At 33.6% G+C, this 26,286-nt stretch overlaps 1 protein-coding gene across 2 annotated transcripts; it reads left to right on the top strand.

The window, feature by feature from the left end:
• Positions 1–2,643: 2,643 nt before the first annotated feature.
• On the top strand, positions 2,644–25,945 carry LOC140050290 (ribonucleoside-diphosphate reductase large subunit-like). 2 transcript variants are annotated; one of them, XM_072095412.1, is made up of 17 exons: positions 2,648–3,080; positions 3,468–3,556; positions 4,080–4,257; positions 4,715–4,815; positions 5,091–5,190; positions 5,543–5,619; positions 5,989–6,074; positions 6,547–6,688; positions 6,944–7,027; positions 7,263–7,504; positions 8,978–9,179; positions 9,609–9,758; positions 10,466–10,687; positions 11,090–11,302; positions 13,026–13,121; positions 19,453–19,641; positions 24,224–25,945. In XM_072095412.1, exons 1-17 carry the CDS (start codon positions 3,047–3,049, stop codon positions 24,398–24,400), a joined length of 2,382 nt encoding a protein of 793 aa, XP_071951513.1. In that variant the 5' UTR covers positions 2,648–3,046; the 3' UTR covers positions 24,401–25,945. The 2 variants fall into 2 exon arrangements, with proteins under 2 accessions (XP_071951514.1, XP_071951513.1); XM_072095413.1 differs by lacking the exons at positions 19,453–19,641; positions 24,224–25,945 and adding an exon at positions 14,611–15,288 and having other exon boundaries at positions 2,644–3,080.
• Positions 25,946–26,286: the final 341 nt, after the last annotated feature.

Below are 26,286 nucleotides of genomic sequence, written 5' to 3'. Positions count from 1 at the left end.
CTAGTTTTAAACAGTTTCTTAGCTCAGCCCCAACAATAAAGCTGGTCATATTTCGAAGTACAAGAAGTGCATTTTCCGGGACCTAACATCTCTATTTTTCAAACATTTCTTAGCCCAGTCACAACCATGATAGGGACTTATTATATATTTTGTTTCATGTTTTGAAGTATATTAAGTCCAATTTCCGGGACCTCCAACTCTATTTTTCTAAATTTTCTTTGAACTTTTATTTTTTAAATTGAAAAATATGGATTGAAACAGTCATCGCGCATCGTTTTTTTGCACGCAGTATTTTATTTATGCATTATAAAAAATGGAAAAAATGGCTATCCTAAATCTGATTAAAATGACCTCAAATGACGCTAGAACGCGTTGCTTCCGGGGGCTCCGCCCCCTGGACCCCCACCGGGGGCCCTTGGCGGCCCCCTGGCCCCCAGCCTAGTGATGCTCGCTTCGCTCGCATAGCCCCCCTCGTCGGGGAATGTAGCCCCCGCGTCGGGAAGATCCTGGCGCCACCCCTGGTCCCTGGATGTAACATGATATAGGGGTGAGTGTCCGAGGTCACAGTAAGGAAGGAGGTCACAAAAAGAAGTCGATCAATAAATATGTAACACTACCAACCTGCAGTATAAATCGATTCACATTTTCTTGGACCAGGCATGGCTACCTGCACCCAACTGCTGCGAGAACTATTCCTGATAGCATAATATTTTTATATATGCGTGTGAATCTGTCATGACGTGACTAGTAGTTTAAATCAATATCCGGCCACGTAAAACTGTGTTTTTTTCTTGGGAAATTCCAACATTATTCGTCTTTCATTGGATGATTACAAATACAATTCCTAATCAATAATGTTGAGTGGGTGTGTGTGTGTACCTCTTCAGTTTATAGAGAATAATAAATATTATTTTATGTTGCCAATGAAATAAAACAATAATACTTAATAGGCCTATTGTATTATCTTAATCAATATGAAAAAAATATCAGGTCAGGTAATTAAGTACAGGAGTGGTGGATCTGGGGTTTTGAAATAGTGGGCCGGGTGATCGGACCTAAAAATATTGTAAAATGAAATGTATTTTTTGCATTTGAAATATACAAAATACAAACAGCAGTCCCATAAAATAAAAGAGGGATATATAAAGATGGACCAATATGCATGAACAATAATGAAATTAAATACCGTATTTATTCGAATAAACGCCCGGGGCGTTAATAATTAATATCGAGAAGTGACAAAATACATTCGTCTTGGGTAGACATTGCGTACGCTAATCGTTTCCATCCATGACTCTCTTTCGGGTGGTCTGATGGTCTGTCATTAATTTTGCGATCGATGTATTTGCTTTTTGAGTTCTTTATTTATGTTTCCTATCTAGGTAGTTTTTGGTCTGCCAACTGGTCTTTTAACTTTTCGAATGGATTCTGTCAACGCTAATTTGGCTGGAGTGTCCATCGGAGGCCTTAGCATATTATGTCCGGTCTATTTGTATTTTCTTTTCCTTATTATGTTTGACCATTTTAGTTCTTTCGTTCTGCTATGTAGTTCTATATTTCTGATTGTGTACAGCCACTTAATTTTTAAAATTTTTCTTAATAATTTCCTATGGAAACAGTCAATTTCGTCCTCTTGTTTTTTTGGTTATTGTCCATAATTCTGAGTTGACATGTACATTGTTAATTTATTCTTTATTTCAAACCAACAGTGTAAAACAACAATAACAGGTTGAATAACTAAACTATAAAACATTAGCCAATATAAATATATACAAAATGAAAAAAAAAAGATTATTTAAATAATTTTATTAATAATACATTTAAATTGAGAAAAATTACAGTTAAAAATATCTAAATAATTATTTTTTAAAAGACATGAATTGTACAATGACGAGAGTCTACAGAAAATACAATTTTTACAAACATTGACACGAGAATATTTAACAAGAAAGAGTTTACATGAGTGATAGGCCTACACACGGCGTTTTAAATAGGCCTACATTCTCTTCTTTTTATAGATAACCTCTGATGGAGGGTTCATCAAACACATCTCTGGAGATAGTATCCAGCTGAGGGTTATGGAATGTGTTGTACTTTGCAACTTGTAAGTAAACTTTATTTACTTATTTGAGTGTGAATGTTAAAACATTAGGGCCTACAATTATTATCGCATGAGTAACTTATCAAATTCAACGTTTTTTTTTCTAAAAGTTTTATTGTCCAATAACTTATATAAAAACATAAAGATTGGAAATTGTTTGTTTCATACACTACAGAACAGACAATAATGGTACCAAAAATAACACAGTATAGGTACAAGTAATATGGGCCTAAATTAATATATTCATGAATGCAATTAATATTGCATTTGGTTTATTATAAGTGATTTAAAATTGATTTTAAAATGTAATATTATGAGGATTTGTTCTATTCAATTGATTATTTAAGATTATTGTAAGCAAAATATATAATACAAAATTACAAGCTATTTATTAGCACGACTCAGATATGATTGGGCAGCAACAAACTAATTAGGCCTATGCTACCTCTAGTACGGCATATCAAAACGGTATCACGCTAATTTGTAGAATTATTAGGATTTTGTGTTTTCGCCATCATTTTACAACAACATCATGACTAGGCCCACGTTTTTTCTTGATTCTGATGTCAATATAGAGTTGAGGACAAGGTGATTTTTCTCACACCACCATTCGATAAATAAATTCGCTTTTATTGATAATTGGGGACAGTATTTCATTTTATTTGTGATCGATTGTGTGTAATCGTTGAATTTGTTTTAACTTCGCGCTCTTTGTGGTCCATTATTTAGTTCCTCTATGATTGGTCAAAACGACGGTGAAACGTCAATGATCACCCCGGAAGTAATCGTTTCATTTGTGCAGTGTGACTCGCGCGCCTATTACAGTTTTCTTGTACATTTCGCGCTTGAAATCCTAGCGGGAAGGTTATCGGTTGAAGTGTACTCCGTTATTTTCCGTTTGTTTGTGTTTTTCTTTCTTGATATACAAAGAGAAGAAAGTAAATCATGTCTCCTGCTGCTATGTATGTTGTAAAGCGAGGTATGTAAGCTAAAATGTTATATATATATATATATAGGCATACATTGCATTGTTATGATAATATTAATGAATTGATTGGGCCTGGACCTAGCTAGGCTAGGCCTAGCTACTAGGCTAGCTCAGGAAAATAGGGCCTAGATCTAGGCCTAGTTTACAGCAGATCTAGTCTCCTAATATGCTAGAGCCAATGGTTAAATAGGTCTGGTAGCATAGGCCTAATGCATATTTTAGTTTAGGCCAGACTAAGTAAGAGCCTAAAAATAGGAACTTTGAAACTGTGGACTTTTTTTGTTAAAATAAAAGAACAATTCTTTGTTCTGCATATAAATCTGTTGGCCCATGGGCCATGTATTATTATTACAATGAATTTGACTTGTTTTATTTCAGATGGTCGAAGCGAGAAGGTCATGTTTGACAAAGTAACATCAAGAGTTGACAAATTATGTTATAAACTGAATACTGACTTTGTAGATGCGGTAAGAAAGATCCCAACCAAGTAGTCAAATAAATACCTTTGCATACAATATCATTTCCTATGGCCATAGTCAACAGAGGTGCATTTTGTGGCACAAACAATTTTGTGTATTAATTTTTTTATTTTAATTTATTAATATAAAATTTGCCTCTGATCAATTGAAACACAGTTGAGAGTTTTACTTTCATCCCAGAAATGGATTTGATGACCTGGACGTTACAACCTTCTTTTCCATCCGTCACAAACCAGGATGCCACTCCCAAACACCATCAAAATCCAGGCACATCACCAAAACAAGAGACACTTTTTTTGACAAAAGAATCATAGACAAATGGAACGCACTAACACAACATGTTATAGACAGTACTACTATTTAAATAGTTTCAAACAATCATGACAAAAACATTAACACATCCAAGAGAGGAGGCAGTCAATACGAGTACTAAACTCACTTGCCTCATGATTCACTTAAGAACCACTTAAATACCACACACTTCAGTAATTGTCTCGTTTATTAACAATAGGCTGCCATCACTCAAAAGGTAATCAGCGGTATTTATCCAGGCGTGACCACTGTTGAACTGGACACTTTGGCGGCTGAGACAGCAGCCACTATGACAACCAAACATCCTGATTACGCCGTCTTGGCTGCACGAATTGCTGTTTCTAACCTACACAAGGAAACAAAGAAGGTTTTTAGTGGTAAGGTCTGATATGATTAAGAGAAAGTCAGCCCAATCTAAAAAGTTTCAGGCCTAAACACTTATATTATGTGCCCATATATGGATATAGTGATCACTACCATATTTGGGCATATCACTACCATATTTGGGCACATCGCACTTTTGTCAAACTACTGCTTCGCATTGCAATGCAATAACCTTTGTTTAATAGTGTATACTCGTACATTGATATTCAATCTTGTTCTCAGCATTGTCTTAAGTAATTCCTATTAACAAAATCCTATGATTGTACCAACTTCCTGTCCTACAATTGGCCCAATGCGCACATTCGTATGGCGGCTTGGGACTTGCTTATGTTGAAATGTGGTTGTCGTGGTAATGAAGTCCTGTTTTTGTGGTTGTGTTTTAAGTTTGAATACCATCTGCCAATTTTTAAAAATTTCAATTTTGCAGTTTCATTGATATTTCTTTTACAGATGTGATGCATGATCTTTATACATACGTTAATCCACGAAACAAGAAACCTTCGCCGATGATCTCTGATGAAATTTACCAAATTATAGTAGACAATAAAGAGGTATGTGTTTAAATGATGACATGATTTATTAAAACAAATTATCAAATATAATTTTGTTATTTTCATGTGAAAAGATAAAGCAAGAATATATGTTGAGTTAATCACAATATTCATATCAGAGTAAACTGACTTAATTTTTGTTTTCCGATTGATCAGAGTATGTAGCGCCTTCAAGATATTGCACATATTGCAAAATATTATTTATTTTTACAACAAATGTTACTGCCATGACTGCCCATCCCTAAAATATTCACAAAAAAATGTTTTCTTTTCAGCGTTTGAACTCTGCCATTATTTACGACCGAGACTATGGTTACAATTTTTTTGGTTTCAAAACTCTAGAAAGATCATATCTTTTAAAGCTAGATGGAAAAGGTGAGTGGGTTTGTGGCTTTAGAAATGATTGGAATATGTTAAACACAGTTGAACCCCTATTACAGGGATGCCTTAAGACCCAACAAAGTGTCCCTTAATAAGGTGTCTCGTGCATATGGATTGCCTTTCATGTAAAACATTTATTGTCCCTTATTCGTTTCATAAGAAAGTTTTCCCTGAATATTGTTCTACTGTATTTGTCAGGTTTAAGTATGTAAATGTTATTTTCTTCATTGGGATATTGGTTTAAGCCACCAAGCAAACACACTTGTTGGACAACTTGTTTAGTTTACCAATTACAAGTTCAAAGAATATGTCATTTAACATTCATAACCTGTCTTGTATATTGCAGTTGCTGAACGTCCACAGCACATGTTGATGAGAGTGGCAGTTGGCATTCATCATAAAGACATTGATGCTGCTATAGAGGTACGGATGGTTCGAGGACGACATGTTGCACTCTTACCAAAATATTTATCTTGAATAAACCTTTAAGCTCTGTCTATCAAACTAGTTTGTAAAAAAAAGTGTGATGTGCCCAAATATGGCAGTGATATACCTAAAAATGACAGTGATATACCCAAATATGGTAATGATATGACATAATCATGTCCATATATAGGCACATTTTCAGGATTTTATTACGCACTGATTGGTTGTAAGTTGGAACTTGTTATATATTTTTTTTGTCATTTTGTGCTAAATTCCAGGATGCAGCAAATTTTAAAAATTCATTGCTCATGTTATCAAATACAAGATGTTATTACATAGTAATTATAACTTCATCTCTTTTTTTAGACGTACAACCTGATGTCAGAGAAATGGTTTACACATGCCTCCCCAACACTTTTCAACGCTGGTACAAACCGCCCTCAACTGTCAAGGTAAATTTAAACTTATGAAACGAATCATTTTACTGGTACTTCAAAACCCACGGCACTATCGTGTACTGCAAGAGTACGAACAAGTTGTCCTATTCAGAATTCAGCATGATTTTAGATGCCTTGCTATCAAACCATGTTTGGATAAGATTTTATAAATTTAATTAAAAGTAAATTTCACAAAAGATATACACATAAAAGTGTCTAAACATTACTAGATTTATATTGTTTGAAGGTTTGCATGGCGAAATCAAATGTTGATATATAAAGTTTGTGGTACACCACATATATTAGTTCAGAAAAGAACTGTTAAATTTCTCAAAGTTTCAATCAAATGCTTTGAGGACGATCAAAGCATATTGATCGAAACGTCGAGAAGCTCAACAGTTCTTTTCAGAACTAATATATGTGGTGTATATCTACATGATGTACTGCAAACTTTATATCAGCTTAACTAGATTTAATATTTTTTTAGTTGCTTCCTTCTTACGATGTCAGATGATAGCATTGATGGTATATACGACACCTTGAGACAATGTGCTTTGATTTCTAAGACTGCTGGCGGCATTGGCGTGAATGTTCATTGTATCCGTGCAGCTGGGAGTTACATTGCAGGGGTAACTTAAGTAGCTTTTACTTGTACCTCTTTCACATTACATAGAAAATGCCAGAGTTTACACATACTGGGGTGCCAAGTTTTTGTTTGTTTTGCGCCCTGTATTCCCATGTGTTGCTAGGCGATGTAAAAGGGCTAGAGAAGCATATACTTTCAAAATGTATTATTTTAGTGATTAACATTCTATATGAGAATAAATACATTTTTGAAATATGAAAATCAATTTTATATATGATTTATTTTCCAATTTTTACAGACAAATGGTCAGTCAAATGGATTGGTGCCAATGTTAAGGGTATACAACAACACAGCACGATATGTAGATCAAGGCGGTAACAAGGTATAGTAGTAATCTTATATAGTCCACTCTCATTTTCCTCATCAACAATCGATATAATACTGTACTACTAGTCAAGTATAAAATGTTTTGTAAAAGTCACACTCAATTTACCAAATCTATTTTCTTTGTGTCCGAGTGAACACCAATTGGCTACTTTACCAACACAGGGCCTGTTTTTACAGTTGTATATACATAGCAGCATATCTTTAATTCTTGTGAAATTTTCTTTTTGCAGCGACCTGGTGCCTTCGCAATTTATTTAGAGCCATGGCACGCTGACATTTTTGACTTCCTGGATCTAAAGAAGAACACTGGTGCTGAGGAAAACCGTGCAAGAGATCTCTTCTACGGTCTCTGGATTCCAGATCTGTTTATGAAACGTGTTGAGAGTGATGGTGACTGGTCACTCATGTGTCCTCATGAATGCCCTGGACTTGAGGATAAGTGGGGTCAAGAATTTGAGGAACTGTATCTTAAGTATGTCAATTTCTGGTTCTTAGTGCAGTCAACTCTCCCAATACCAGACAGTTCGTACAAATACCAGGCTCTCTAACTGGAAACTCTTCTAAATCTAGACTCCATAACTGGAAACACTGCTAAATTCAGTGTCCCTAACTGGAGTCTCTTCCAATAACCAGAATTCCAGGTCCTAACTGGCAACTCTTACAAATCCAGACTCCATAACTAGAAACTCTGCTAAGTTCAGTGTCCCTAACTGGCAACTCTTCCAAATCCAGACTCCATAACTGGAAACTCTGCTAAGTTCAGTGTCCCTAACTGGCAACTCTTCCAAATCCAGACTCCATAACTGGAAACTCTGCTAAGTTCAGTGTCCCTAATTTGAAACTCTTTCAAATCCAGACTCCATAACTGGAAACTCTGCTAAGTTCAGTGTCCCTAATTTGAAACTCTTCCAAATCCAGACTCCATAACTGGAAACTCTGCTAAGTTCAGTGTCCCTAACTGGCAACTCTTCCAAATCCAGACTCCATAACTGGAAACTCTGCTAAGTTCAGTGTCCCTAACTGGCAACTCTTCCAAATCCAGACTCCATAACTGGAAACTCTGCTAAGTTCAGTGTCCCTAATTTGAAACTCTTTCAAATCCAGACTCCATAACTGGAAACTCTGCTAAGTTCAGTGTCCCTAATTTGAAACTCTTTCAAATCCAGACTCCATAACTGGAAACTCTGCTAAGTTCAGTGTCCCTAACTGGCAACTCTTTCAAATCCAGACTCCATAACTGGAAACTCTGCTAAGTTCAGTGTCCCTAATTTGAAACTCTTCCAAATCCAGACTCCATAACTGGAAACTCTGCTAAGTTCAGTGTCCCTAATTTGAAACTCTTTCAAATCCAGACTCCATAACTGGAAACTCTGCTAAGTTCAGTGTCCCTAACTGGCAACTCTTTCAAATCCAGACTCCATAACTGGAAACTCTGCTAAGTTCAGTGTCCCTAACTGGCAACTCTTCCAAATCCAGACTCCATAACTGGAAACTCTGCTAAGTTCAGTGTCCCTAACTGGCAACTCTTCCAAATCCAGACTCCATAACTGGAAACTCTGCTAAGTTTAGTGTCCCTAACTGGCAACTCTTCCAAATCCAGACTCCATAACTGGAAGCTCTAAGTTCAGTGTCCCTAACTGGCAACTCTTCCAAATCCAGACTCCATAACTGGAAGCTCTAAGTTCAGTGTCCTTAATTGGCAACTCTTCCAAATCCAGACTCCATAACTGGAAGCTCTAAGTTCAGTGTCCCTAACTGGAAATTGTTCTACTATTGAATTGCATTTATAACACTTTTGAGAGATTCCACTACCATTCTTTGCAAGTGTCCATCTTAGCACGTTAATATGGCCATGCAAATCAAATTTTAACTGAAGTAAAAACCGTAATGAGGTTTTTAGAAAGTATTTTAGCAAAACAAATATTAATAAATATTTCTAATGTAGATACGAAAAAGAAGGCCGTGCAAGAAGAAGTGTGAAAGCCCAGCAAGTTTGGTATGCAATCATAGAGGCACAGACTGAAACAGGCACGCCATACATGCTGTATAAAGACAGCTGCAATAGAAAGAGCAACCAACAGAACTTGGGCACTATTAAATGTAGTAATCTGTGTACAGAAATCGTAGAATACTCTAGCCCAGATGAGGTAGGTGCTACGATTTTATTCTTGATGTTTGTATTTTTTTTAGAGGAATTTGTTACAACAAACCTTCATCATTGGAAGAACTAACAAACGTCAACTCATATTGAGCTTGCAATTTCTATAAAGATCCCTAAGTTGCCCAAAAATATGTCGCTCAGCGAGTCGCCAGGGGCAATTATATTCATTCCCAGGTATTCACTGTGCTAAGTCAAATTTCCCAAAACCGGAAATCCCAAGCTGGCCCAAGATATCTTTTTTTGGCTTGAAAATCTGAGTTTAAAAATACATAGATATATAACATAGCAAATAGGAAACTGTCTACGTAAAAAACATTCAACAAATCTTAAAATCTAAAACAAGGGGACCAGTTTTTAGTGTATTTATTAAAGATTAGATACGTTCTTACTAAAGTGATGTTGTTTACATATTTAGGTGGCTGTTTGCAATCTAGCTTCCATCGCTCTTCCAAGATTTGTAAATAATGATAGAACATTTGACTTTAAAAAACTTGCTGATGTTACCAAAGTGATAACTAGAAATTTAAACAAGATCATTGAAGTAAATTACTATCCTGTTCCTGAGGTAAGTTTATTAATGTAATTAAAAACATATGGTTTAACTGTGCTTTCTCAATGGTTCACACTAAATATGAATTTTATTCGTTGATTATCTATCAAATATGCATTGTATTGATTATCAATAAATATTTTATTGATTATCAATAAATATTGTATTGATGGATTATCAATAAATATTGTATTGATGGATTATCAATAAATATTGTATTGATGGATTATCAATAAATATTGTAATTGATGGATTATCAATAAATATTGTATTGATGGATTATCAATAAATATTGTATTGATGGATTATCAATAAATTATGTATTGATTGTTTATTGTGTTGATTATAAAAGTCAAATGGCCGAGCGGTTAAGGCAGGGCACCATTTACTGTACCTAAACAATATTGGATAAGGACTATGAACCGTAGGTCTAGTGTACACAGCTGTGTGCACCTTAAGAACCCAGTTCATCATTCGAGACTGGTGAAACTGGTTCATAAAGTAGCTCCTGTATCAGCTGGAGTACCACCTATCTGATTGGACAGTGATTTATTTACTACAGTACAATCCTTGGCCACATATGCCTAAAGACAAAATAAAACAATGTGTTGTATTGAGTATCAAAAGTATTGTATTGATTATCCAAATATTGTATTGATTATCAAAATGTATTGATTGAATATATATCTATTTATGTATTATTATTAATGTTATAAACTTAGGCAAGGAAGAGTAATATGCGACATCGTCCAATTGGCATCGGTGTTCAGGGTTTAGCTGATGCGTTTATCCTGATGCGCTTTCCATTTGAGAGTGAGGAAGCACAAAACCTCAACATCCAAATCTTTGAAACAATCTACCATGCAAGTCTACAAGCTAGCTGTGAGATCGCTAAGGAGCTTGGACCTTACGAGACCTATGAAGGTTCACCTGTTAGTAAAGGGGTAAGATTTGTTTGTTTATTGGACAAAACAGGTGCGAAAAAAATTTTACTTATTTATCCAATAGCGAAGGTTTGCTAGTTTCCACAAAACTTGCATGATGAGCTACCCAAGTAGCAATCGGGCAGATGTGTTTTTAACAATTAATTCAAATAATTAATCAAATAATACAAAAAATAGAGTGCTAGACTGTAACTGTTAAAAAAAAATTAAAACCACTAAACTAGTTTTAAAACTGTCAACTAGCAATATGAAAAATATAACTAGCAGATTGCTTAATTGTGTAAATCACCACCACGATAGAACTGCATTTTAAAAGGAAAATAAAATTTTATTTATGTTGTAATGAACATATAGATGCCAGTTTCCTCATCTTAAAAATCATTCACACGTTTGTATAATCAGGTCCTTCAATATGACATGTGGGGTGTAACACCAACCGACCTTTGTGATTGGAAGACGCTTAAAGAAGATATTGCAAAATACGGTGTAAGAAACAGTCTACTGTTAGCGCCGATGCCGACCGCATCCACCGCACAAATATTGGGCAACAACGAATCCATTGAGCCGTACACAACTAACATCTACACTCGAAGGGTGCTTTCGGGTGAATTTCAGGTATGTTGAAATTTCAGTCTCTATTCATGGTCATATACACTGCAACGATATTAGAAATGGGGAAATGTGTTGCGCCAAATAGTCCATATGCTATATAGTCAACTCTCCTAATACCGGAAACTTTTTACTTATTTTATTTCTTTTTTAATTATTCAACTTCTCACTAACACTGTTAGTGAAGGATCGGGACCAACAGGTGGTAAACACCTCTAAAAGCGGTCCAGTCCCAATTGCACAGTGGCTGTGTGTGACAGTGGCTGTGTTTGTGTGGACTATACACCGGGGTAGCCCCCTACTCGTCTCGAAAGATTTACTAGGTTCTTTAAAGTGCACATGAGCTATGTGTACACTGGACCTACGGTTTATAGTCCTTATCCGAGAAGACTCGTTCTACCACCAGAACCATGGAGCGAGTGATCCTCGAACCCTTGCCGATATTATGGCTACGTAATTACGGTTCCACTGTCTTAACCGCTCGGCCACTCTCCCAATACCAGACTTTTCTTAAGGTCCAAATGGTCACAAATTCATTTTTACCATTAGAAACGCATTCCAAATACCAGACCTTCCAGAAAACCAGTCATATTGGGCCAGCCCATTGGTGTCTGGTATTGGGAGAGTTTACTGTATATAACTGAGTATATAGTCCCAAGGAGATTATGATTAGGTGGTGGTACTGTTCTTGGGTTACAATGAGTGTTGTGTCTGAATTGAACCTAAATTAAGCCCGGGGGAGATTATACTCGCATGGGATTACACTCTGCCTTGGTACACAGCTGGTCTGCTTTATTTGGTTCTAAATTCTATTATAACCACTACAGATTGTCTGACATTCAACTGGTATTGTCTAGTCATATAATTAAGTACAAAATTGTCAAATATGATAAACGGAAGAGGTAACTTTACCTAAACCCGAGCGGTAATTGTGTTCACTGATTGATATTCGATTCTTGACTCAACAATAGTGAGTCGTTTTGTGGCTTACGCTGCCGCGTCAACTTGGCACATGATTGTACTATAATCCTCTGAGATTGTCTAGTTGTCCGGGTAAAACAAAAAATCCGCTTTCTTTATAACATTTCCTGTGTTCATCTATTCTCTAGGTAGTCAACTGAAAAAATATTTTTTGTTTGTTGGCAGGATTTTTATATTGTTAAGCACTATCATTGAACTAGTTTGACAAAAAAAGTGTGATGTGCCCAAATATGGTATTGGTAGTGATATGACATCATCTGTGTCCATATATGGGCACATCACATTTTTGGTAGTGTAGACAGAGCCTTACTGATGTATATTCTATAATTTCTATTGATTTGACTGTGTGAATGTATGCTTAAACATACAGTATAAGATTCACACATTCATTAATCACATTCGTAGATCCATGATCTATTAGAGATACAACCACGTCCCCTGAATCTGCTCCAGGTTTGGCATCGAAAGTCGTCTGCTAGGGTTTTCTAAGTTATAATGCGACCATGATTTGTCACCTATCCAATTACAATCTTAGAAGGAAAAACAAACATTTCTCTATTACTGTACCAGCCTTGTAAACCTTTAAGCCTGATAACATGCCTAGCTCTTTTATAGCACTCGCCCCTGTTTTGTCACCTACCCAATTAACCCCAAGGTATTCTTTATGTTTTTAAATTGTTATTTTTGACAATTCATGTCTTTACTTGAATTATAAATTAATTATAATAACCTTGCTTGTTAATTTTAGATTGTGAATCAGCATTTGTTAAAGGACCTTACTGAAAAGGGCTTCTGGAGTGATGCAATGAAGAACCGACTCATTGAGTCTGGCGGTTCTGTACAGGTAAGAATTTATACAGGAATTCAAGTAATTTGTCCATTAAGTTGTCACTTTCTCAACTGCCTTGTTGCTTTCGTAAATCTCCATTACTCATTTTGTGGATGTAGCTAGAGACATCAAGAGATGTCGTCACGTTAAAGGTGGGTGGGGAAAATATTTACAAAGTTTTTTTATTCATCAGGACATAAGAAACTGCATTGAGCTTGTGCATACTATACAAATATATATGTATAAAAACATTCAAGTAATCATACAAATTAATTACATTCTAAAAATGTAAAGTTATGCAGAGGTTATTTAGAATGGGAGCAGGGTTGAAATTAGGCTGAGTGGGAAGACTATATGGAAGACCTTGAAAATCTACCACCTTTGCCCAGCACATAAATTACATATATAAAATAAAATATTAAAAAAAATAAATGACAACAAGAATCAATATACTGTTCAAGCAATTAAAATTATAAAATCAGAAAATATGGAAACTTTAGAGGAAGAGAACATATTACCTGTACTTATTTTGGATATGGTAGAACCCCTTTGGGACACCTATTTAGGGTACATCCCTGTTAAGGGACACTTTTTGGGGTCCTGAAGGTTTCCCCTTATGGGAGTGTTAAACTAATATAAATAACTCAATCTTTAAGATGTGTGTGCTTAAAAACTGACCTTTGCATTGAAATAGATATAGCATCGTCAGTTTTCGTCAAGTTTACATTTTTCTTAACTCTTTGTATCACAGGAAGACTTAATATTCTATTCATTAGAAGTGGGCACAAAATTTGTCATCGACTTAAATTAGGGAGAAAACAGTGACAAATACATGACATCACTCTCCTCATTTTTTAAAACTTGTCCCAATTTAGATTTGATTTACTTGTTCTCGCAAATTACTATCTTCCTGTTTTTCAAATAACATACAAATGTTGAGTGTGTCACTCGAGTTACATTAAAACCTGTAGATTATAGGGGTCATCAGCCTGGTGTTTACGCAAATTCTGATGCGTACCAGACAGAATGTTATTCATAACGTCCAATCGCATTTCGTCCTCATTAGTGAGCTTTTGGGATAATTGTGAAGACCGTTTATGGTACAGCCTATAAAATGCACTTGTGAATTCTTCATATTAAAAGTCAAGACTAATCATTGTTGTCATAGTTGACGTAGATGTATGGAAAATTATTGCATAGATTGTCAGTAAAACAATCATTTTTTTTGTTTTGTTTATTTGCCTCATTAGCGTATTGTTGCTGTAAGCAATAACTCTTCTATCCGTAGAAGTAGATGAATGTTAATGTTGACATTTTAAAAAAAAGCTTTCTTTTGATTTATTTAATTGTGTGACACAGCTGGTAGCGTTGCAGTATATTTTCACTTGACATAACAGTATGTTCGCTCCTACTTTTTGCCATCATTTTTATTTTTTTGCCAAGGCATTATTTTTGTCCTTTTAGTCGTTAGTTGTCGTTTATGCCCGCTGATTTTCTTTATTAGGATAGGAGGCGCTAAAATCCTGAGTTAGTCGAGACTCAACTGAACTGAATTGTTGCTCATCAATCCATGACTCTTATTGGGTACAATACAGTATCTTATTTCATGCTGCATAAAGTAGGTCTCAGCTCTTAGGGAAGCAGATTGGATGAGTTGCTAATCTCTAGGCATTTATTGGATTTGGTTGAGCCACCCCCAAAGAATGTAATAAGACTGGTTTTGTACAAGCAACTTGTGTAGTACCTGACGAGTGAGTGGACAGTGGTTCGAGGCTCACTTGCTCCATGGTTCTGGTGTCGGGACAAGTCTTCTCGGATAAGGACTATAAACCGTAGGTCCAGTGTACACATCTGGCTCATGTGCACTTTATTTAAAGAACCTAGTACATTTTTCTAGACGAATAGGCGGTTACCCCGGTGTATTACTAAAGCCACTGATCATAATTCCCAGTATAAATAATTTAAAATAAAGCTCTGTGAATAAATTCACCTACACTAAGATTATCCTTGGCAACATTCTTTAATTAAGAATGACAAAATAAAATCCTTAACATTTTCCAAATGTACAGTATCCAACAAATTGTGGTATTAAATAGTAAACTACAGTATAACAGTTTAGATATTTTGATGGTTTTTAAATAGATTTGTTGCTATATTTATAGAATATTGTGTGTATTATTAGATGGACTAGAAGAATTATCGCAGATTTATATTTTGGTACTAATTAATTTTATATAACTAATGACTGCAAGGGTAGATTAAATCACCGCATGATTATCACTAGCGGAAGAAAGCAGGTAGTTAATGATGAGATGGGTTAAGCTTAATCAAATCATCTAGTGCATTATATTGTATTCATACAAGGGCATAGCAATTTAGAACTCGCTACATGACCACAAATTACAATACAATCTAAAACCACTTGTATAATATGTGGCTTTGTTAATGTCAGCCTAGTAAGCTCGCACTTTGGCTTCATTCCTTGTATGGTCATTACCAAGAGGACACTGATTTATTTATAGATGCAAATGTCTATTATTATTATTATTATAGGCTATTAATGTAAGATAAGCGTATTAATGATTGATTTTTAGTAAATTTTATAATTGTATTTCAATTTTTCCGATTAAATTATTTAATTACAAACTATATTTGGCATAATGTTGTAATGGATGTATGATAAATATAGTCTCTGAGAAATTGCAGTTTTGGAGGCTAAAGATTGTAAATCATTGTGCTAGTAATTATTATTTATAGTATTATTCAAACCATGCTTATTGTTTTGGGCTAATTGTTACAGAAATTGTACTGGAAAGGAGTGTTTTTACCCAGCTATTTCCTCAGTAGTTACATTAACATGCAAAAACTCGCAAGTACAGTACAGTTAACATCCACACCTGTATTCACCTTAGCTATTAAAGTTACAGTATATAGGCTAGATCCCTTATCAAATTGAATTTCTATCATATTTGCTATTATAGTTATGGCTATATCCCTATAATGTTGTAGTTTCTAGACTAGATCCCCTGAAGTAGAATTGCTATCAATCACACATTTGCTTTGATATCAAGGTCCTCTATTTTGTTTTGCTTGACATTTTCCTGAAGCATTGGGTATAACCCAAGTGCCTGGAAATCATGTCACTCCCAATAGGCTGTTTTGCCTGGCATGTTGCCATTCATTGATTTTAACCAGTTTAGGTTAAAAACCCCCCAAATAAATTATTGCTGTTTCAACATGAATAGTTTTTAAAGATTTAATTTTATCATTCAATTTAAAAACTAAATCAACTGAAAAATTGTAGAATTAAAATGCACGGTAAAATCTAAAAATAATGATTTTTACATTTGGAGGAAAAACAACTTCATGTCACAACATTTTGACGTTACTTCTATTGCAAATCATGTGAATTTCCTGGTTTTAACGTCTCGCTAAGTTTTGATGCCACAGGCTACGTGAGGACGCACCTTGTTTTGATCCGGAGCGATCCAAATGAAATTATGTCAGGTCAGCTTTTTCAAATGACTTTTAAATTTGATTGATATTGTCTGGAACCTTCAACCAACTCTTAAACTTAAAAGTAAACTTTATTATTGACTCTTACAACCTGAGATATGAAATTTTGCTTGTTGACACATTATAATCATCATGATTTACTACAAAATACAGAAAAATACCAGAGTATAAAAAAAACAAGCAATTTGCTAATAGATTTTTCATAATAACTAGTTGAAAATTTCAAAACTAGCTAAATTTGATTACAAATTTGTTTAATTAGTTATTTTTTAATCTTGCAAAAGGTACTTAAACTCTCAATTTCTTTAATCAAGTTTTGTAGAATTATTTAATATTTAAAAAAGGAAACCCCTTGCTAGTTGGGTTATCATTTTGCTACGGAACTTAGCAAATATTTGATAGTGGTAGATAAAAATGTACATCTCTAGCGCTACTGGAATGTATAAAACGAATATATTGCACATAAGTAGTATAAACAGATATGTATAATTATTTTTTTTGGTAATACTAAGCTACTATTTGAAGGCTCCTGAAGACGATCAAAGAAAATTGATTGAAACATCGAGAAACTCAACAATTCAACTATACATGTGGTGTACCACTAACTTCGTATCAACATTTGCAATGCAAACCTTTAAACAATATAGATAATATAATAAATATTTATTTGTAAAAGTTATTGCAGTAAAACATGTAGTTGCTGCAGTAGAATTATTTTGGCATCTGGTCCCTAAACTTGTAAAAATTAAAGCAATTAGTGGAAATAATTGTAATATCCTATTGTAGATTTTTGAAGGACATTTTATATTGGAACACTTACTAATTATCCTGTCAATATACAAGTACTTTTCAAATCCTCAAAATAGAATGACTGGGTGTGACGGTCCATTTATTTTTATAGAATAATTTTAGAAACATTTTATTTAGTAGTTTGGTAGTACAGTCAACTTTCTCAACAACATCTGCCTTGCTTAATATGTCTGGTTTTTCAAAATGTCTTATATTCTCATTTTAATAGAAAACAAAATATTTTGGATCTCAGGAAAGGTCTGGTTTTGGGAGAGAGTTAAGCTCTGTCTGCACACTATCAAGCTACTGTAGTTTGGGTGATGTGCCTAAATATGGTAGTGATATGCTCATATGGCAGTGATATATAATACTCAAATCATGTCCATATTATGGGGACATCATATTTTTTTGTCACATAAAGTTTGATAGTGTAGACAGAGCTTTATTGAGGGTATTAAGTATACAGAAGTAGACTCACTCAATACTGATGATTTAATCATCAATAGAGTAGAGTGACGTGCAATATATCTTGTAAGAATTTGTTGACATTACCCAGCTTTTTAACACATACTGTGCACAATACAAAGGCACTACCTAACCAACACGAATTGAGTTCTTCCATCATGTTACTGCCTGGTATCAAAAACAATATTAATACTAACTTATTTTGACATGCGATACAACACCACGACTGCAACACAAACACATTTATAATTCAATTCAATAAACTTCTACTAATTCTTTTCTCCCAAGTGGGTTCTCTGCGGATTTTATCAGATTTTTGATGGACTACACTCTGTGAATCATGTATTTTGCTGCTCTGTTCCGTTTGTGTTGATTGATGAATTCCGATGCATACATTTTTAGATTATATATTTATCATGATGATTTTTTATGATATAAAAATATATATCAAGCAAATGAAGTGCCTTTTGAAGAGACCAGAAATGATGGTAAACCTAACTAGCCTAGCCTCAGTAAAGTAGTTACTGCATCTTCCCATGTGGCCAGTGTCATTGGAAATTTCTGTATTACCAAAGAATATAATATCACAAGAATGAGTATTCCGCGATTTTTGCATGAGAAATTTGTAACAGAGAGCTCCAGTGAGTGATGCCCGCCCTCATAAGGGCGGATGTATAAATACTAAATAAGACTTAATTTAATAGACATGATACATGTCACATTAAATAGAATTATGATGATAGTTTTTGCAATTGTAAACTATTTTATAATACATATTTATTAACAAACTAGTGTTTATTCACTTTTACAGACAATTATTTACTAACATGCTAAGTTAGTTCACAAAAAAGGCCTAACACAGCAACACCAAAAATCAACGAATATTACTCAGCACGGCCTATTCTTTACCATTGCCGTGTACTACTGTACGCCCGGAAAATTAAGTATTGTTTTTATGATATAAATTAGTATAAAACGCATGTTATTAATAGGAGAAAATGTTAAATGTCATTACATTTATTTGTTTTACCAGAAACAAGTTAAATATAGGAATATTATTAAACTATCCTTCGTGAAAACGCGTAAACACCAACACGCCCGGTCACGCTATCGTAGCGCCCGGTTGATAAATCAAACTGTTTATACGGCAGTTTTTACTAAATAAATTGCATAAAACGAACAATTAAATATTCAAATAGTATTTAACATGATGTTGGCATGTAGTTGATAACATTTTTATCATCGGAAAATACTCCGGTGGTCCAGCATTTGATTAGTGAAACCTTCACAAAAAGTTGTATACATCCCAGATACATCCACACTTATGGCGGCGCCCTACCACATGGACAATATTACTGTTACAGGGAAAATCGCGGATTACTCATTCTTGTGATATATATTCTTTGGTATTACCTACTGTATACAGTGTTGTATGATATGATACAGTCATTCCATATGATACATATGTGCTAAAGTATCACAGAATTTGCCTATGAAACTGTTCAAAAACAAGAATTTTCTACTATATGTTTCTAGAAACAGTTATTTTTTAATCAATTTTTTTTTGTATGTTTAGTCCTTAGAAGAGGTACCGGATGATTTGAAGAAACTGTATAAAACAGTGTGGGAGATATCCCAGAAGACCATTCTCAAAATGGCCGCTGATCGAGGAGCATACATTGATCAGAGCCAGTCACTAAATGTACATATAGCTGAGCCTAACTATGGCAAAATGAGTAGTATGCATTTCTATGCATGGAAATCGGTAAGTTTTATAATATTTCAAAGACCTTTTGCTTTATGGTAGGTTCAATTTTTTATATTAAATTTACAATCTTATAAAATAAGTATTCATAAATAACACTCCTACCTAAGGGACCCTCCAAAGCTGGGTAATTGCATTGGGGCTACTCATGCTCTGGAGCCCTTATACTCTGAGACCTGGGTTTAGCCAGTAGCTGGAATCATACTTTTAAACCACCAAATTTGAAATTCAACAACAGCTGGTCATACTTTGGTCAATTTTTTGATATTTGAAATAAAAGTGAATAATAATAATAATAATAATAATAATGCCCCTTTCACATTAGAGTTAACACACACACATGAGTGCACACCGTACAAACACAGGTGTTGACGCACCAGTGTGTAAACTCTGGTCTTTACACACACACCATACAAAACACTGTGTTGACAGACCAGTGTGTAAGTTTTGCAAGGGTACAAAGTTTGTATTCAGTATATAATACTTGTTTGTGTTTTGAAGAAAAAAAAAGCAAAATCATTCATGGTGATCATGATTTGTGGAAAAATATTATATAATAAATATATAAATTGTTTTTATCACACCCCGGTTATTGAGGCCTTTCTTGCCTCAAGTGAAGGCCCTTAAGCACATCAAAACATCCCATCGTTGTCTGGTCATCGTTGCTATGTTAACTTTTTATCTAAAGGCTGTGTAATTCAATTTCCTGAGCTGTTTTCCAGGGACCATGTTTTTATATCCTCTAGTCCAAAATATGTTTTTTATCGTAAACTTAAAACACGACTGAAATAGGAAATCTAATATTGTTGAGAGGTCAATCAGGGTTTTGGTAACCAATTGCTTTATTTACTTTTAATTGTTTTTGAATTGTAGACTATATGACAATTACTAATGTACTATTTTAGGTTGTTTTTCTTGGCAAGCGTTTGTGTGTGAACTGCAATTAACCCAATGTTTGTTATAATATTGTTTTCAATAGTGTGAAAGAATGTATATTTCAAAAATAGCCAAATGTTTATGTTGTACAATAATATTTTTCTCATTGATAGTGTGAATGAAGGTCTATTTTTAGTAACTATGCACACTTCATTTGAAATTGTAAACAAAATTGCAACTGCTCCATTTAGAAGTATGAACTTAATGGCAATTACTAATGGTCTATTTTGATTGTTTTCTATTGGTGTTTGTGTGTGAACTGCAATTAGCCACATTTTCAATAGTTTGTCAATATTGTGAAAGAAGGTCTATTTTTAAAAGAGGAGAATATATACTATTCAGTATTCATGATCGATTCAAACACAGTAATATATAGTACATGGTTTGAAATTATTTTCGGTTGTTTAAAGTTAAAAATTCACATAATATATAAAAATACAGATAAAATACATCATTTAAAATACAGATAAAACACATCCTATTGCACTTCATATAAAATTATAAACAAATTGCAAATCCTCCCTGTTTAGAAATATTTATTTTCAACTCTTAATTATTTAATAATGTTCAAGTGTGTTTTTATCCTGTTTTGAAACATATTAACTCCTAATGTAATTTCTTATTTTGTTTTACCCATTCACTTACAACAACATAAGTTGTTTATTTCTAAATGTTCAATAATAGACATTAGGCATTTTGTCTGAACCTTGTTAGTTCACTAAAGTTGTCTGTAATTTTCATAAAAAGTTGACTCCATAAAGCTCTGTCTAAACTATCAAACTTTATGTGACAAATAAGACATATATGGACATGATGATATCCATATCACTACCATATTTAGGTACATTACACTACTACAGTAGTTTTATAGTGTAGACAGAGCTTAACTCTTTATTTTGTTCTCATCTATGTTATATACAAATTGCTGATAGTCAGTTTGATATAAAGTTTGCAGTAGGCCTACAGTATGTTTAAAAATTATAGTAGTTTTTCTTTTGCTCTGTCTACACTATCAAGCTAGTTTGACAAAAAAAGTGTGATGTGCCCAAATATGGTAATGATATTCGTAAATATGGTAGTGATATGACATCACCATGTCCATATATAGGCACATTAAAGTCACTTAAAGATTAATGTGTAGACAGAGCTTTACAGTGGGTGCCAACTTCAGTACTTTGCACATCCCGCTTTCTGGTCCTAAGTTTTGTAATGTGTCATTTAAAACACAAAGGAAATCTTTATAACTTTCATTTCATATTGATAAACATCCCTTGTTTAAATCCAGTTACTTGTTGCAAGTTAATCGAACTCTACACATTTGTACAGGTTGCGAATGTGGTTAATAACAAATGTTTTAAGTTTAACTACAGTATTGAGGAGTTAGAAATGTGGTTGAATCAGTAGTATACAATTTGGCAAGGGTTGTATTAAACTTGTTGTTTTTGCTTTAACTTGGCAAGAAGTACCGATTTCTTTAATGATCAGACACACCATTTATTTGTACTGTTAGTAGTGAACTTTACACTTTGACCTGAACATGAAATTGGGTCACACCAGTATAGAAACTGTATGAACTCCACATTTAGGCCTGTGTTATTATTAGTAATTATATTAACTATACAATGATATTGTGATCTAGAATAGAATTGACCCATTCTAGATCAAAATAGAAAGATCCATTAAAAATGTTATATAAATTGTGTTATTTTGTTTTCAACCAATCGATCGTAAATGTGACATCAGTAGAAATTACGAATGATAGCCACTATTTATCCATAGCCAGTTTACGGAGCTTATTAAATCCAGATTTTTACTGAGTTTTAAAATCTTATTCCATGAAAAAACTTAAGTCAAATAAATTAGTGTTTGTCTCTTTCTTATTTCCTGTTTTATCATGACAAATATCTGCATGCTGACCCATTTTATAAAAAAAATATTTAACTTTTTAATAGAATTTGTTACTGTACTGGATGTAATACTCAATTTAAAATGATTATGAAACAGAAAATTAAATGTTAAATTAATAATTTCTCTTCATATACAATATCTACACCACATTGTTAAACTAACCGAGAGATTACAAACAAACAAAAATTCTTCAATAATAATTTAAGAAAAATTAAATTTTAAACTCATAGATTTAAGTTATTTAATAAAACATTAGGATCTGAGATCAGCTAGTGCAGCCAGACCCTCTACTGTCAAAGAGCAAAATGTATACAGCATTTCCCCTTTAATATTAGTATAATGTATATACTGTACTAATTTCAATATGGGCTTAATAATCCCAGACTGGGCTTTTTCTATTATAAAAGTGTTGGAAAAATATCAATGGTACTACACATAAAATCTATTTGATTTTAGTAGAGTCATGAATATTCATCTATCAATAATTTGTCATTATGATTTATAAATTTATTTCATAATCTTTAATCATTATACTATACAAATACATTTAAAAAAAAACCCATTGAATTGTAAAATTAAAAGAAAGTATGCCACAGACTAAAGCTCTGCCTACACTATCAAACTTTATGTGACACAAAAATGTGATGTGCCCATATATGAACATGATGTCATATCACTACCATATTTGAACATATCACTACCATATATGGGCATCACACTTCTTTTGTCAAACAAGTTTGATAGTTTTGACAGCTTAAAGTGGATTGGCTCATAGAGATTCTCACAGTAATTAGACACCAAAACTAAGAAGGAAAGATTTAATTAATCAATAACTACTAATTAATACAATTACAAGGTTTTACCTTTCCCCTTTTGTCACTCCCAGAGGGACGGGTCACCACTACCCACAGGAATAAACAATTACACATCAAACACTTGCAATTTGCGTAAATGTATTCATAATTAGGGATGTGAATAAGCCATGCTGCGTACTTGGTTCGTGATATGTTTTCGTGTTATTGAAGATTCTCGATCTGTCACCTAGCAGGAAGTTCAGCTGATTAAAACATCCACAACATCTTTGGTTGAAACTAGCAAAACAAATCTGCTGTCTCCGTTACATACCCATTCTAAGATCACAACAGGTTGCTACTAAATACTATGTAAATTGTTATTTTCGGTAGTAAATTAATTCCATAAGCGACCAACGTTCTGCACCAGGCGTATCTTGTCAGGCGGTTAATGTTTGCGTTTGTTTTTGTGAAAAATATATCAACTGTTTACAATAGAAGCGGAAAGATTTGTTAACGTACAATTTTCTCTGAAATTCTAAGAATTGAGTCGGCATTTTATTATTGTGTTATTTTTAAAGTGAAAGGAAAAATATTTTAAATTGAACTTGAACATTTCAGAATCTAGATTGATTTTTTAGTCGTAGACACTTTAGTAAATTGATAATTTGTAATAAGATATAAAAAAACAGATTTTTTTTTGGCTATCATGTTTTGAATTTCAGATAGAAAGGCAGCTGGGAAAGAAGGTTATTATGTGTTTTGCTTGATAAATCATCCTGTTGTACAAATGACAAATTATCTGTCGACTAAAATTCAATACTTGTTTTCGCAAAGTAACTTGTAAGGAGTTTGTAAACAATATATTGATAATAATATTACTCGATTGACCTCTGCTATGCTTTCATTATATTGATACAATTTTCAATAATTTGGGTTTTTTTTAGGGTTTGAAGACGGGAATGTACTATCTACGAACAAGACCAGCAGCCGATCCAATCAAATTTACCCTAAACAAAGAATCGCTAGGCACCAAAACGAACGAAAAATCAAAAACGGAAAACATGGCTGCTATGGCGTGCTCTCTACAGAACCGTGATGACTGTCTAATGTGTGGTTCGTAAAAAAATAATGTGCGACAGGAGTAGTATTTGGGTTCGTTAAAAAAAAGGGGGATCGAACTGACAAATTATAATTGGAAACCTTGCTGATGGACATTTGCAATGTTATTTGTCATTCACTTACTCCTATATCTAAAAATAGCCACAATTTGTTATCATTTATTGAATTACTGTGAATTAATCTGGATGTGTTTGCAATTTGCGTCTGTTTCAGGTCTCTGCAAAACATACTCTGTGTTTTGGATACGCGTGACCAGTTTAGTAGGTCATCGTAACAAAAATTTTAATTCCTTGTTTGCGTCAAAATTAGGTAGAAAATTGGCTCCGTGCAGCGACCCCTTCTTGTGGATTAACACGACATCAGTTATGGCGAGATTTCCTCCGAACGTAGACATCAAAATCCAAAGTTAGCTTTCCTGAAATAACAATATTAATTTTTTTTATTCGTTTCTTTGTATACTTATTATTTATATCATTTTTTCTTTAACAAACCTCAATTGCAATGGCTGTTATATGTTATTGCCATTATTATATAATATTGATAGTAATAATTTAAATTTTATTGTTTTATTGTTAAAACCTATAGTAATTCTTTTGTCATTTCTTTTTGCTAACTTTTTAATTTGTTTCAAAGTAGAAGTTTATGAGGCAGGTATTACCCACATTAAAATTCTTGCTAAATAATTACATAAACTGGCTTAAAGTTACTGCAGTAACTGCAGTAGAATAATTGTGACATGGTCCCTTATATTATTGTTTTCAACATAACACTGCCTCTTTCTGATTGATCCACTTTTGACCGATTCACCTCTTGGGTTTTTTCCATAAACAACCCTTGTTGAGATGCTGCATCGAGGAGAGGGCAAGGCTTCTCGTGAGTCACTTTTGTGTACAATTACTTGCATCCGCTTGTGTCAATAGCGTTCAGGAAGTCCTCTTACGAACTTAAATACAGTAATTGTGGTATAACTCTTAGCTTAGGGTCTTAGGTACTGCAGTATATCCATCATTTTTCAGTACTGTGTTTCCACATATGACAATTTTTTTCCATGTCAAATTCCATAATACAGCATAATTATTTGTGAAGCATGTATGGTTAAGGGTTAGATTATGACACAGGCTTCACATGTCATGCTGTATCATGGATGTTGCCTATGGTATTGTAATATTTTAAATACATAATGAGAAACAGCTGTACATAGTAACAACTAAATTCTACTGCCAAATAGGTACTGTAAAAATTGTTAGTATATTATTATTATTATTATAGTAAATTAGCATTCCAATAATAAGTAAAATACCATAACGTTGTATATTATTTTGTATACTGTTAATTCGTAAAGGATCGTGTCAAATGTATTATACTGCGGTAACTGCATTTATATCACAATCTTTTTGTTTGTTGCACTGACTTCTACATTGAAACTAAAATCAAATATTACTGCAATAGAATGATTTAGACACAATCCAACTTTGCATTTATACCTGAAATCGTATTATAAAAATAAAATTGTTATCCTATTGTATATAAACATTAATTAAATCATCACGTGATTATTTATATTGGATAAACAATATGATTTGTTGTCTTTTTATTAATTTACCTTCTTTTTTAACTTTTGGAGTTCAATAGCAGCTCACTACTCCGTTTTCCTCGTAATAGGATTAAATTCAAACAAGATTTGTTGAGATGGATAAAACTCAGCAATTCTCAGTATCGTTTATCTTTTAGTAAGTCTAATTCAAAAGTTTATAAAACGATTTTTTTGGCAATAATCTAAATTACATATTTATTCATTATATCAATACATCCGGGGTTATAGCCTGTTATAGACTATAAATATAAATTGAAACCAAATTGATGAAAAAACAAGGCCAACAGCCATTAA

The sequence above is a fragment of the Antedon mediterranea genome, chromosome 5 (assembly GCF_964355755.1).
Source record: "Antedon mediterranea chromosome 5, ecAntMedi1.1, whole genome shotgun sequence".
NCBI lineage: Eukaryota > Metazoa > Echinodermata > Crinoidea > Comatulida > Antedonidae > Antedon > Antedon mediterranea.
The sequence above is the reverse complement of the archived record's forward strand: the minus strand, read 5'-3'. Positions and strand labels throughout refer to the sequence as shown.

Bases quoted from the DNA above. Each gene is read 5' to 3' on its own strand.
- LOC140050290 (XM_072095412.1), top strand. From the start codon at position 3,047: ATGTCTCCTGCTGCTATGTATGTTGTAAAGCGAG. The intron at 4,258-4,714 runs GTAAGGTCTGAT...TTTCTTTTACAG, and splicing joins AACAAAGAAGGTTTTTAGTG to ATGTGATGCATGATCTTTAT. The intron at 9,180-9,608 runs GTAGGTGCTACG...TTACATATTTAG, and splicing joins AATACTCTAGCCCAGATGAG to GTGGCTGTTTGCAATCTAGC.